The 13,341-nt window shown below is 56.2% G+C and overlaps 1 protein-coding gene across 6 annotated transcripts in view; it reads left to right on the forward strand.

Moving 5' to 3' along the window:
- AMPD3 (adenosine monophosphate deaminase 3) overlaps positions 1-13,341 on the forward strand; it is a 49,875-nt gene that overhangs the window by 25,319 nt on the left and 11,215 nt on the right. For all 6 annotated transcript variants that reach the window (XM_057316821.1, XM_026486087.4, XM_048217419.2 and 3 more), the window contains exons 5-11: positions 1,149-1,368; positions 3,223-3,352; positions 7,471-7,665; positions 9,001-9,132; positions 9,662-9,825; positions 10,559-10,685; positions 13,045-13,208. In XM_057316821.1, coding sequence (XP_057172804.1) covers positions 1,149-1,368; positions 3,223-3,352; positions 7,471-7,665; positions 9,001-9,132; positions 9,662-9,825; positions 10,559-10,685; positions 13,045-13,208 — 1,132 coding nt within the window. The remainder of the gene's footprint in view (positions 1-1,148; positions 1,369-3,222; positions 3,353-7,470; positions 7,666-9,000; positions 9,133-9,661; positions 9,826-10,558; positions 10,686-13,044; positions 13,209-13,341) is intronic.

Below are 13,341 nucleotides of genomic sequence, written 5' to 3' on the forward strand. Positions count from 1 at the left end.
GCTTCCTGCAGGCCCCTGGCACACTTTAGGGACTCCAGAGCTAGCCTGGGGCTATGCCTGGTGGGGAAACATGCTTCAGCCCCTGTGATGCCTCACGGCTGCTCGGAGCCGGTCTGTTCCGAACACTGACTCGGGGACACCCAGGCAGGTCACCTGGCCTTGGCTGCTTTCTTCGATGAGGATTCCAGGGCTGTCCCCCTGCCGGACTGGCCGCCGAGCAGCTGTGCCCTACGTGGGGTTGGCTGGTGTGCAGAGTCGGAGTCCCCCACCCTGGTTTTCTACTTCTGTTTAGCATAACCTGTTCCTTGGTCAGAGATGGAGCTTACCGAGAGTCAGGAGAACTCATGATAAAAGTAATGGGAATGATGTCCTCTAATTGATGGCGCAGACAGTACTGTTACAGAGCATTTCTTATACCCACTTTTGCAGTCTTTACAACAGCCCATCAAGGCAGGGTGTGTTATTCTCAGATGAGCAGGCAGAATCGGAGAGGTGAAGTGGTTTGTTCAGTCTCAGCTGGGAAATGGCCAAGAGGCGGTTTCTGCCTCCTGTGGGCTAACAGCCCTGCGGACAGAGAGCTCTGTCCTTGCCATTCCCTGCTCTGTGGGGGGTGAGCTGCCTATTCTGTGCTTATTTGGGGAGGAGCCGAGGCCTCCCTCCATCCAGCCCCTCGGCTGCCGTGGGCTCAGGAAGATTTGGAAGGACAGGGACAGCTTCTCCCACTGGGCAGTCCCAGGTGCTGCCTGTTATTGTATTAGAAGACACAGCGGCGCTTTCTAATGTGCCTGGCGTCCCTGTCATGCCCAGGAGGCTGAAGCTCATTTCAGTTAAATTAAAAACATTTACGGAAGTGCCAGCCATGTGCCAGGGACTGTTCTAGGAAATGGGGATATAGCAGTAAACAAACCAAACATACAGGACCCAAGATAAGGAAGTGGAATTATTTTCCATCGTGGCAAATGCCAAGGAGACAATATAAAGCAGGGAAGGGGATATGTGACGTCAGGGCCGGTGGGGGTGGTGGGGGTAGTTGGGTTTTAGATGAGATGATGAGGGTAGGTGAGTGACTGCCTGAGGAAGGGACTTCTGAGCTCACGTGAGCTCATGAAGTCAAGGGCACTTTGCCATCACTCATTCCTGTTTTGCAGACTTCCACCCTCCCCCTCTGCCCCAGGAAGACCCTTACTGCCTGGATGATGCTCCCCCCAACCTGGGCTACCTGGTTCGCATGCAGGGAGGCATTCTCTTTGTGTACGATAACAAGAAGATGCTGGAGCGCCAGGAGCCCCACAGCCTGCCCTACCCCGACCTGGAGACCTACACCGTGGACATGAGCCACATCCTGGCTCTCATCACAGATGGCCCCACGTAAGCCGGCTTTCCCCGAGCCCTCCTCTGTCTGCATGCTGGCTGTTCTGTAGGAAGGGGCTGGCAAAGGCCAACCAGGTCCCCTTTTTACTCCGGGCTTTCCTGCACTTAAATCATGCCAGGAAGAAAGTACTTCCCCCTTCCCCCGTGCTTTGTGGGTTCCTGCAAGTTTTGCACCGTAGGCGTGTTCTTAGAGTTGGCACCACCTGTCTCTTCTGCATCCTGGGGGTGGAGCTCCTGTTCGTTGGGGGCCACCTGTGTGCCTTAGAGTGGCTGCTCTCCCTCTCCCCAGGCAGGGCGGCAGCCTTGCAGCGATCCAGCCCAGAGCATCGCAGACGGTGGAGGAGAGAAGAAGACTGTGGCTTTGGGTGTTGAGTTTTCCGTGTTTCTGGAGGGGAGAGTGCCGGGAGCCTGGGAATTTTGTGCCATGACCCCCAGGATGCTCGCTCGCTCTCCAGCTTGGCTTGAGCTAAGCGGGCAGGCAGTTGTCTCCCTGCATCTGGCCCCTCTCTTCTTGGTGAGCACTTCAGCTAATCAGCAAAGGAGGTTGGGCAGGCCTGGCCCCTGAGCTGGGGAGCGGCTGTGCTAAGTGCTGGGCCAGGACTGGGAAGCTGGGGCAGGAAGGGGTGCGGTCACTGTCCAGGAGCCTCTCTTGCCCTGCCTTCAGGGTTTTGCTGGGAATGGTGTGATGCCAGTTTGCAAGGGAGGAGAATGGGCCCCAGAGGGGTAAGCAGAGTGGGTTTCGGGCCTCACTGATCTGAGGGCAGAGCTAAGATCTGGGAGGGAAAAGGTCAGTCTCCAGGAGGCTTGCCTCTGCCTTGTGAGGGGGAGCTTTGAGGGGCAGCCTGGGGAGGCAGTGGTGGGGGAGGACCCCAGCTGTTCCAGGAGGTATGTGAGCGGTGGTTGTCCTGTCCAGAAGGCTGTCCAGGCTAGTCCTGCTGGGGAAGGGAGCAGGTGAGATGGCCTTTGAAATCCCTTCTGACTCAGAGTCTCCGTGCTTCCTCTGAACTCTGCGCTGGGGCTTGTCGCCGTGGACATCATGGTGCTGTTCTAGGGTCGGCAGTGGCTCCTTATGAAAGTCCGAGTGTGCCACAAGGAAGCAGGGTGGCGTCACTTGTGGTCGAAGGTTCCGTGTGGCTGTGGGCACAGGCACATGGCCAGGCCCCTGGGCTGAGTGTGGGCCGGGAGTTGGCCAGGAGCAGTGAGCCTTCCCACCCTCGGTGGCCTTTGCTGGCTGGTGGGAGGGAGCATCAGTCCCTGAGGAGATTTCTGTCCTAGTGACAAACATCCCTGCATTCCTCATCTGCTTGTGATGCAAAATGTCCTCCGCTTGTCCTGATACCTCAGAGCTGAAGGGTCTCCAGGGCTCGGGGTTTGTCATTAGGTCACAGGATGCTTCCTCCCCGTGTAGCTTGGCTGTATCACTGACGTTCTGGGCAGAAGTGAAATTCCTTTTAGGGAATTAAAGGCGGCTGAGGATCGATAGGAAGACGGAAGGAAGGGACGAGGAGGGAGACCTTTATTGAGCCTCTGCCCTGCTCAGTTTGGGCACGGCCATCTCCCTATTTGTTGGTGGGAAACAGGTTTGGGATGAATTGCCTAAGCACTTACAGCTAGAGGTCAGAGAACCTGCACGAGGTCGCCGAACGGACTCTGCACTCACGTCACAGAACACAGGGAGGTGGTTACACTGTCCAGCCGGGTCTGCAGAAAGCTGGACTGGCCACATCCGTCCCTGCCGCATCCTCACCTCCCACCCGAGGGCTGGGCCCCAAAGCCGCTGGAACTCCCCAAACTGGAAAGCTCGATGCGACTTCTCCTCAACTGTGGTTTCTCCCCCTTCCCCACCTGCAGGAAAACATACTGTCACCGGCGACTGAACTTTCTGGAATCCAAGTTCAGCCTTCACGAGATGTTAAATGAAATGTCTGAGTTCAAAGAGTTGAAGAGTAACCCCCACCGAGACTTCTATAACGTGAGAAAGGTGCGTCAGTGGGCCGCTGTTGAGCGCCACCCCTCCCGGGCCTCCTCCCAACCCACTGGGATGCCCCGACCCAATCGGGCTGGTCCCCTGTGTGGCCTCCTTGGCTAGAGGAGTGGGATGTGTATATGCAGAAAGAAGACTGGACAGCTGCCTGCCTTCTGTCGGGCCATGCCTCAGACGGAACTTAGTATGACTCTAGGTGGAAACCTTTGTCCTTGTTATGTGCCCTCTTCCTTGAAAAATAGGGTGTGGTTCGTTAATTGGTTATAGGAGTCGAGGCCAGGCTACTTTTAAGGTAGAGGGTGTATTAAATTCATCATGGAGAGAAAAGGCTGTTAAGACTTGTTTGGACTTGGGAGTTTGTGGTTTTGCTTCCTTCTGGATCAGGAGTAGGTAAGGAAAAGCATCCCACGTGCTCCCGTGTTACCGCTCCCCTGGGGTTCGTGAGCAGCCTTAGCCTGGGCCCGGGTGCCCGTGGCCTGCGGGGCTGCGGCTGGGGCAGGTGTGGCTGTTAAATGGTCATGGCCTCCAGCTTTTCCATTTTCTTCCATTTAACTAATATCAGTGCTAAGCCTGGGGTGTTTGATGTTGAACAGGAGTCACTGACCGTCCCCGAGAAGTTCCTAGCCCAGAGCTCTCAGTGTGAAGTGTTGTGGCAGGGGTGGCTTGCAGGAAGAGCCCAGAACTGAGCTGACTTAAGGAGTGCATAGGAGTCAGCCTGGGCAGGGGCTGGGGCGAGGGAATGGAAGGCATGGCGGTCCAGGCAGAGGGCACAGCATAGCCAAAGACCAAGAGGGAGAGAGGGCTGTGCCATGAGAGAGGAGAGACTGTGTCCAGTGGGTGACAGGAGCTCAGGTGCTGGGGGACATCGTGGTGCTGGGCTGTGGGGAGAGTGAGGTGGCACAGGTATGTGGGGTTCTGGACCATGTGGGGGCCCTGGGTTTCTCAGAGGAAGCAGGGAGCAGGGAGGGGGCATGGTAATATTCTGGGAGAGAAGCTCAGCGGGGAAGGGTGACGATAAGGCTTTGCCTCATGGCCAGACCTGAGCTGACTCACAGTGGGGTCCTCATCTCCATTGGGACCTCTGTCCCAGATGTGACCCCTCGAGGACTGCCCTCCCCTGGGGTCAGCTTTAATAAGGGACAGTTAGTCAGGGGAGGATGCGGCTCCTCTGTGGAGCCCAGGCCTCCCTGACCTGATTGGGAACAATCAGCCGTGATGGACAGATGGCTTCCTCCAGGGAGGCCTCAGGGTCACTTCTGTTAAGCCTCATGGGGTCTGGCATGGACTCCCACTTGGCTGGGACCTTAAGAGTGAGAGGTGGCTTCCACTCATGGGCTGTGAGGCTTGTGGAAGTGTCTCAGGGGTTCCAGGTTCCAGGTTCACCCACCCAGCATTCTCACCCTTGAACACTCTTTGCTCCTTCTCTGTGAGCCTCAGGTGCTCAGACAGGTAGATGCTTCAGGTACCATGCCAACTCCTCTTAGCTCTGCCTGAATGCACCCCACATGCCCAGATGGGTGCCTGAGGAAGCTCCGTGCCGCCCAGTGCAGCCCTGCCCCTGCGTGAGCACCCTGGGCCTGACTGCTTCCTGCTGCCTGGGGCTGGGGTGTCCTTGCTAACTGCTAACTGCACTGGCTCCGACGCTGTTTGCTTCTGAGGTGGGGCCCAGTGGGTGTTCCTGGGCCAACCAGCTGCTCTCTGGCTGGGATATGGGAGAGAGTCCTGGTGGGGGCTGTTGTTACCGGTCTGGGGGTTAATGTGTTCTCTGGATAGGGATGACGTTGACCCCTGTGGTGTGACTCAGTGGCCTGTTCTCTGGCACCACGGCAGTCCATAAACACGGGCCCGGATCTGCTCCAAGTCAGGCCTCTGCCTGCCCCTCCCTGCCTCCTGGGTGCTGACTGCTTTATCTTACCCTGGAAGCTTCTTCTGTGGGGAGACAGCTGGCTTTCTGAAACGCAGCGTGGGCTGGGAGGGTGGGCTCTGTATTTCCAAGGTAGCTGTCAGTGTTGGGTGGGCAGGCCAGGGCCGTGCTCTGAGGCAGAAGCCGTGAGTGGCCACGGGTCTGAGTGGGTGGTGTTTGGGAAGGCAGCGGCAACATCACGACAGGGCATGACTTAGGACACCATGTGGCCCAGCCAGCAGGACTATGTAACTGAGACATTTGTTTTTTGCTCAGAGCTAAGAACCAGGGCCGAGTGTGTTTACTGCCTAGGAGCTGGGTCAGATTAGGCCTTCTCCACTCTGGTTTAAGTGTCGTATCACGCAGAGCAGATAGACTTCATCTTCTGTGCCAAACTTGACCAGTTGGCAGTGGCTACTCCCAGAGCTTAGTGAAAAGTACTGTAATTGATCAGTGATGTCTGATGTGCATGTGGAAATGGCCCGTGTCAGCGCAGGGGCCAGGTAGTGGCCAGCTCTGTTTGTAAACTGTACTGTTTGCTTAGACCTGGAACGCACTGGTATCTTCTGGTGAATCGAAAACACTGACATCCAACGACAGGCTCTTTTACTTGTTCCTAAAATAATCACTTTGGACTCTGAAGTTTGGATTGGATGCTTCCTGGGTTGGCCAATTGTTTTTCTCCTTCATCTTGTGACTTGTGGGGTAAGGACAGCCTGCACCCCCTGCAGTGTGTCACTGGTATGCTGGAGGACAGAACCAGAAAACCCAGAATGTGCTCTGTCATGCTGAGGTAGTCGAGTCCAGCTGTGTCCGGCTGGGCTGAGCCAGGCTGACCACTTGGGCATCCCACATGAGCCCCGCCCGTCCCTGAGGTGACCCAACCTTCACACTGTGCTTGGGGTGATGGTTTAGCTTTTGGTGCTTTGAATGGTTTCATTGCTCTGATGTCTAGGGGTCTATCTTTCTGGTTGGAAGTGGCAGGATGAATGGCAAGAGGGCCCCGATGAGTCAGTGATGTGGCCAGTGACATGGGCTGGCTTGTATAATGCTCACAGAGATTCAAAAGCTCAAATGTCTGGTTTGGCATGACTTGGAGATGCCTGGCCAGCTGTGGACAGCATTCCCTGGCCACAGGTCAGCCGCCTCCTCATCCCAGCCCTGGCAGAGGACCTGGTCGGCTGTGGCAGGAACTGCAGAGCACAGTCTGGTGGTTAGCAGCATCCTGGCCTGTGGGCTGCTGCCATCTCCCTGGGGACCTCTCTGAGGCCCCCTGGGCTCAGGCAAGGGGGGTCAGGATGTCCACTGTGACCTCAGGCCATCCCTCAGCTTAGCTAGGGCTCCATTTCGTTAGGGCTGCTGGCTGAAGGGAATGCTCCAAGAGAGGTCAATGGGAAGAATGGTATTTTGCGGGGCATCTGGTGGGCCCTTGGAGTTATATGAGGATGTGGATATCATCATCTGTTCATTCATCCATCCGTTGATTCACAAATACATCATACTAGGCTCTGGGGTGAGCGTTGGAGACTTTGACACATCAGATGAAGTCCCCGTCCTTTGAGGACTGTGCCCCCAGGCTAGTGACAGAGTAGAAGGGGACTCTGCAGCGTGAACTGGGAACACACGTACAAGAATGGGAGTGCGTGTGCTAGCTTTCCCTGCTGGGCAAGGGGACACCCGGTCAGCGTGCTGGGGGGGGGTCAGGATTGGCTTCCAAGTGGAGGAGGTTGTAAGCAATCCCGCGTCGGGATAGGTGAGGGGCAAGGAAGGCACGCCAAGGAGAGGAGACACACGGGCAAAGTGACGCAGTGCAGAACAGCACGGTGCCTCGGGCACCTGTTAGTGGTGGGTCATGGCTGGAGCACGGACAGGGCAGTGGCAACACCTTGGTTAGAAGCAAGCCTTGAATCCCAGGCTCAGGAGTTTGGGCTTTCTCTTGAAGGCTTGGGGGGGGCCATTGATGATTTGTTAGTAGGGGAGTAGCCAGACCCAATCTACATTTTAAAAAGATCTCTGGCTGCTATAACAAGGTTGATAGGGCAGCAAAGCTAGAGGGAGGACCAGTCTCAAAGTCCAGACGAGACACTGGGGCAGAGGGCGTAGGTCCAGGCACTGGTGGGACCGCGGGTGCTGAGGTTTCGCACGTCACTTTGAGGGTTACCAGTGGGGAAGGAGGGGGACTGGCTCATGGCTGGTGGGCACCGCATCGCAGGTGGACACGCACATCCACGCGGCCGCCTGCATGAACCAGAAGCACTTGCTGCGCTTCATCAAGCACACGTACCAGACAGAGCCCGACAGGACCGTGGCCGAGAAGCGGGGCCGGAAGGTCACCCTGCGGCAGGTGTTCGACAGCCTGCACATGGACCCGTACGACCTCACCGTGGATTCCCTGGACGTCCATGCGGTGAGTGAGCTTCGTCCCCAGTGCCTCACGCCATGCTGGGTGGGTGCTCGGCCCCCGGGAAAGAAGCCATGGCTGTGCCTGCGGAGAGGCTGGCTGTGGAAGCAGCTGCGGCTCTTCCAGCCGTAGCGATGTGAAAGGGAATCTGGCCTTAGGGAGTAACAGGGCCATGGGACAGGGGAAAAGTGGGCGCGACTTGGAGTCGGACAGGTCCCAGTTCTAATTCCCCTTCTGCCGGTTGGGAGTTGTGGGCCCTTAAGCGAGTCACTGAAGCTTTTCTTTCCTTGCTTATACAATGGGGAATGCCATGTGCCTTATTGACATGACAGCTACTGAAGGACTAAATGGTGGTGCAGCTGCTATAGAAGACAGTATGGAATTTCCTGAAAAAGTTAAATACAGAATTACCATATTTCCAGCAATTCCATTCATATAGCCCAAAGACCTGAAAGCAGGGACTAAGACAGATCCTTGCACACCCAAGCTGACAGCAGCCTTGTTCACAAGGGCTGAAAGGTGGCAACAACCCAGGTGTCCCTCAACAGGTGAATAGATAAACAAGATGTGCAAATACACCCAGTGGAATGTGATTCAGTCCTAAGAAGGAACAGAGTACTGGACCTGCTACGACATGATGGACCGTGAAAACATGACGCTAAGTCCAAAAAGCCAGACACAAAAGGACAGTTAGTGTACGATTCACTTGGGTGAGGTACGTAGGGGAGGCAAATTCGTGGACACAGAAAGGACAGTGGTGGTTACCAGGTGTCATGGGACTCATGGTTCAATGGGTACAAGGGTTCAGGTCAACAAGATAGAGAGTTCTGGAGATGCAAGGTGGTGACGGTTGCACAACTTAATGAAAGCATTTAACACCATTGAGCTGTACACTTAAAAATCGTTAAGATGATAAGTGTTGTGTTATGTATATTTTACCACAATAAAAGAATCTTCGTAAAACCAATAAAACACGGAATGAGGTAATGTGGAGAAGGTGCCTTATGAAGTCCAAGCCGTAACAGACGCCCTGTGTTACTGACTGTTCAGTCGTTTGGTGTTTTCTGCTCACTCAGTCAGCTGGGCTCCTAGCCGTGGCGCCTTGGAGCACGAGGCCCCTTGATCCTCACAGAGGATCACTAAAGGACCCCCAGGCTGGCTGAGTGAGGATACATGTCCTGGCTCCAGGACTTTCCAGGAGTTCACGCAAGAACGGACAGAGAAGACATTTGTCAGCATGGCCACGCATAAGGCACCTCGTAAAGGCCTGGAGAGGGAAACGTGCATGTACCGTGGCTACAGAACAGTATGGCGATCTGCCTGGTGGTCTCCTCTCTCCAGGGTCGGCAGACATTCCATCGCTTTGACAAGTTCAACTCCAAATACAACCCTGTGGGGGCCAGTGAGCTGCGCGACCTCTATTTGAAAACTGAAAACTACCTGGGAGGAGAGTACTTCGCTCGGATGGTCAAGGCGAGTGAGCCCTCAGCCTCTTCAAGCTCTCCCCCGATACCTGACAGCAGCTGCCTGCGGACGGTGGGGGCGCTGCATAGCCTCCTGTTTCCCCTCGCCAAGTCCCTGTGGGTCCACCATCCAGCTCAGGCAACGCTCAGGTGCCCAGGCGGCCCGTGCGGTATCCCCGGCCACCAGCTCCTGAGCACAGGCAGGCTGGTGCTACAGGTGCTGACTGCAGGCCAGAGGAGGGGAGGGTATCCTGGTGCTCACGGTGTCCGGGCTCACCACCCTGTCTGTCTGCAGCCTGAATTTGGCTGGGGGCAGGTTAGCTCCATTTGGAGATGCATCTGCTGCCTGGCCTGGTTATGCACGGGACTGTGCAGAGGCCTTCCCCTCCCCCAGGAAGGAGCCTCTACGGAGGTGAAGGTGTTACATGGCAGCCAGGGGGTATAGATCAGGTCTTCCCCGCCAGGGAGCAGGTGGCTGAGGAAGCCCAGGATCCAGCAGCTGGGGCTCCTGGGCTGACCCGAGCTCTTCTTGGTGCTAGGAGGTGGCCAGGGAGCTGGAGGAGAGCAAGTACCAGTATTCAGAGCCACGGCTCTCCATCTACGGCCGCAGTCCCGAGGAGTGGCCCAACCTGGCTCGCTGGTTCATCCAGCACAAGGTCTACTCACCCAACATGCGCTGGATCATCCAGGTGCCCCGGATCTAGTAAGTGAGGTGGCTTGCGGTCTGCCCATGCCCTCTGGGGACACAGCCCGTCCCTCACGGGCTGCTGGCTCTGCACTATTCTGGTGGGGCTGGTGCCGGTGCCAGCTTGGGCCTCTCCTCCCTAGAGATTGTCCCATAGTGAGGGGTGGTCGGCAAACGTCCTTGTGACACTTCTACCCTTGTTCTTTAAAGAACAAGCCCATCTTCCATTGGGGTTTGAGGGTAGATAATCCTTTTGCGTGAGCCCCAGGTATGAGTAACCTAGTGGTGGCCTACACTGCTGGCCCTCTCCATGGCCATGATTCAGACGACCACTGGCCTCTCCCGTCTGGCCAGTGTGGGGCTCATGGTCCCTTAATGGGCTGGGATATGCCGTTTAGGGGAACTGAGCTGAGTGGCAGAGAGTTTGGACCACTGAGAAATTTGAGAACTCATCTCTTAGACCTTGGGTCAGCCTGAGTCCCAACATCCCACTCCCAGCATGGCCTCTAGCTTGGGAAAGCTCTCTGGTGGGCAGGGGTGGGTGTTGAGTTTGCAAACCAATGCCTGGTATTGCAGACCTTGCTGGGAGTTGGAGAGGAGAGGAAGGACCTGTGTTCAAGCCACATCTCTGGCTCTACTCTGGGAGTTTAGAAGGGGACACAAGCTGTTTGAGAAAAGGATGGGGCTGCCCTCCACAGGCCAAGGGGGCTGTTGGGTTCACTTTAATCAGCAAGTCTCTGTTTTCCCCCAGTGACATATTTAGGGCAAAGAAGCTGCTGCCAAGCTTTGGGAAGATGCTGGAGAACATCTTCCTGCCCCTCTTTGAGGCCACAATCAACCCCCAAGATCACCAAGAGCTTCATCTTTTCCTCAAATATGTAAGTGTGGGTGGTGCCCCAGGCGATGTGTATAGTGGTGGAGGGAAGAGAGGGTTCCAAGCGGGTTAGGTCAGGCTTCCCTTCTTAGACCCTCTCACGCATGTGCTCCGTGTGCTCCAAGCGTGGGCAAGAAACTGAATTTCTAAAATAGTGAGTTTGCTCCAGGTAGGGGAAGTCCCCATCTCCTCAGGGACAGCCCTGGGGTGTGGGAGGGGTGTCAGGAAGACAGCAGTGGGGAAAGACCGAGGAGGAGTCAGTCCCTGGCCGGGTGGGGCTGGAAAGACTGGTTCCTGTCCCCAGCAGCACCCAGCAGCAGCCCCAGGTCTTTAGAAACACAGACATTTCAATGCTCCTACTTTTACCTTGAAATACTGGTTCGCATGTCTTGTTTGGTTGAGTACATGAGCCCAACAACATGTATTTATCTGGCTCGTTATGGGAGAGGGAAAGAAGGGATGGAGGAGAGGCTAACCAGAAAACGTATGAGTGGGGCCGGAGCTGATCCCTCCCCCTGGGTTCCCAGAATACAGGTGGCTGTAGACAGTGAGAAGCAAGCTCAGTATGCCGTGGAGGTTCTGGGGGTCTGACGGGGAGGGAGGCAGGGAAGATTCCAGAGACCTGGGTGGATGGGGGAGGGCGATCGAGTCTGTGTGTGTGTTGAGTCTGCCAGGAAGCGTTTAAACAGGCTAGAGGGACATCATTGAATTTATGTTTTGGACATCTGGCTGTTGTGTGGAGAAAGGCCTGGAGGTGGGTGGGAAGGGGCAAGATGACAGACAGGGCCCGGCTCCAGCGATGGAGAGAGATGCTGGGGGCTTGATCAGCAGTAACAGCTCACGGTTTTGAGTGTTTGCTACCTGCCCTCGTGACCCACGCCATGACACGCTCTCACTTCAGCCTCAGGATTACTTTGCGTCATTTTGTTGGTGTTAATGCTAAGCAGAATCATCATGTCCTTTCTGTGTGTTCAGCACTGTTGTGTGCTCTCCAGGGGTTGTCTCGTTTAATTCTCACAACAGCCCTGTGAAGCTACTAGCTTCAATTCACACGGGAGGAAATTACATGGAGCTAGGAGGTGGCCGAGCTGGAATTCATACACCGGTGCCTGATTCCCGAGCGGGTGTTATTATCCTCACGCCGTAGGGCCTCTGGGCACGAGGTGGGGCTCGCTGTAGCTTCGACAGGGCCTGGGCAAAGCTTGAAGGTGAGCCAGAGGGAGGAGCCTAGGGTACCTTCAGAGGTCACCACCACAAGTGGGGGAAGAGCAGGTCTGGGGAGCAGGAGGAGTTGGGGGTTGGACGTATTTTGTGCTTGAGGCCCTGCATCTGTTGGATACAGAGCTCAGGAGAGGGGCTGACGTTACCTCCATGCCAGGCCCTGGAGAGTTCAGTTAAGTCATGGGGCTAGTGAGCACAGAGCAGGGCTCACGGGCCTCCCTGGCCCCCCAGCCCCACCCAGGCTATGCTGGAAGCTGTGGCGGCAGCCCTATTGTTGCCTTTGACACGTGCTTCTGTGATGGAAGATTCTGCCAAGACCCTCATGGTCCCTTGCTCCTCTAGGCACCTATTGTCCATACAGGAATGGGAGAGGCTGGCAGACCTGGCCAGGGCTCCCCAGTTTGGGCCAGATGTGGAACAAGGTGGACAGACTTTCAGAAGTCCCTTCCAGAGTGCTGCTGTGACTGAGTAAAAGGGGGGAGACATGTCAGCAGAACTGCCCCATGTGCTGGCCAAGAAGCTCTATCTTCTGTAGGTACACTTTGGTCAAAGCCTGCGACCAGGTGACCAGGAAGCCAGTGACTAGGGGCAAGGCTCGGGCCCCAGCTGAGGTGTAGCTGCTATGGAAGGTCAGGACGCTCAGAGGGCAGCTGCCAGAGAATAGTCGGGGAGCAGAGCACCTCCCTCCTGGGAATCACGGCTCAGCCTTGATTATGGCTCAGCCATAAAATCTTTTTTTTTTTTTTTTTTAAAGATTTTATGTATTTATTTGACAGAGATAGAGACAGCCAGCAAGAGAGGGAACACAAGCAGGGGGAGTGGGAGAGGAAGCAGGCTCCTAGCGGAGGAGCCCGATGTGGGGCTCGATCCCAGAGTGCTGGGATCACGCTCTGAGCCAAAGGCAGACGCTTAACCGCTGTGCCACCCAGGTGCCCCAAATAAATAAATGAAATCTTAAAAAAAAAAAAAATAGAAGCCACGGAGGGACAGATTGCGGCCTTGTGCCCACTCCCCATTCTGGGAGGAACGTGGCCTCGGGCTCTGTGGTCCCCAGTGGAGGTATGACCCCGGGAGGCCTGGACTCCAAGGCCTTTGGCAGCTCAGCGGCCTTGGCTTGATGCGAGACCCCTCCTCCTGCGCAGGTGACGGGGTTCGACAGCGTGGATGACGAGTCCAAGCACAGTGACCACATGTTCTCCGACAAGAGCCCCAGCCCGGACGTCTGGACCAGCGAGCAGAACCCGCCCTACAGCTACTACCTGTACTACATGTACGCCAACATCATGGTGCTCAACAACCTCCGCAGGTGGGTGCGCCCGGCCCTGCACACGCGCCCAGCCCGGCGGTGCCCCCGCCCCCCCGCGACACGCGCACGCCGGCGGGTCCCCGGGCCGCAGGCGCGCTCGTACACACGGTGCGGCCAAACCCACAACTGTACA

This window comes from Ursus arctos, unplaced genomic scaffold (genome assembly GCF_023065955.2).
Source record: "Ursus arctos isolate Adak ecotype North America unplaced genomic scaffold, UrsArc2.0 scaffold_22, whole genome shotgun sequence".
Classification (NCBI taxonomy): domain Eukaryota; kingdom Metazoa; phylum Chordata; class Mammalia; order Carnivora; family Ursidae; genus Ursus; species Ursus arctos.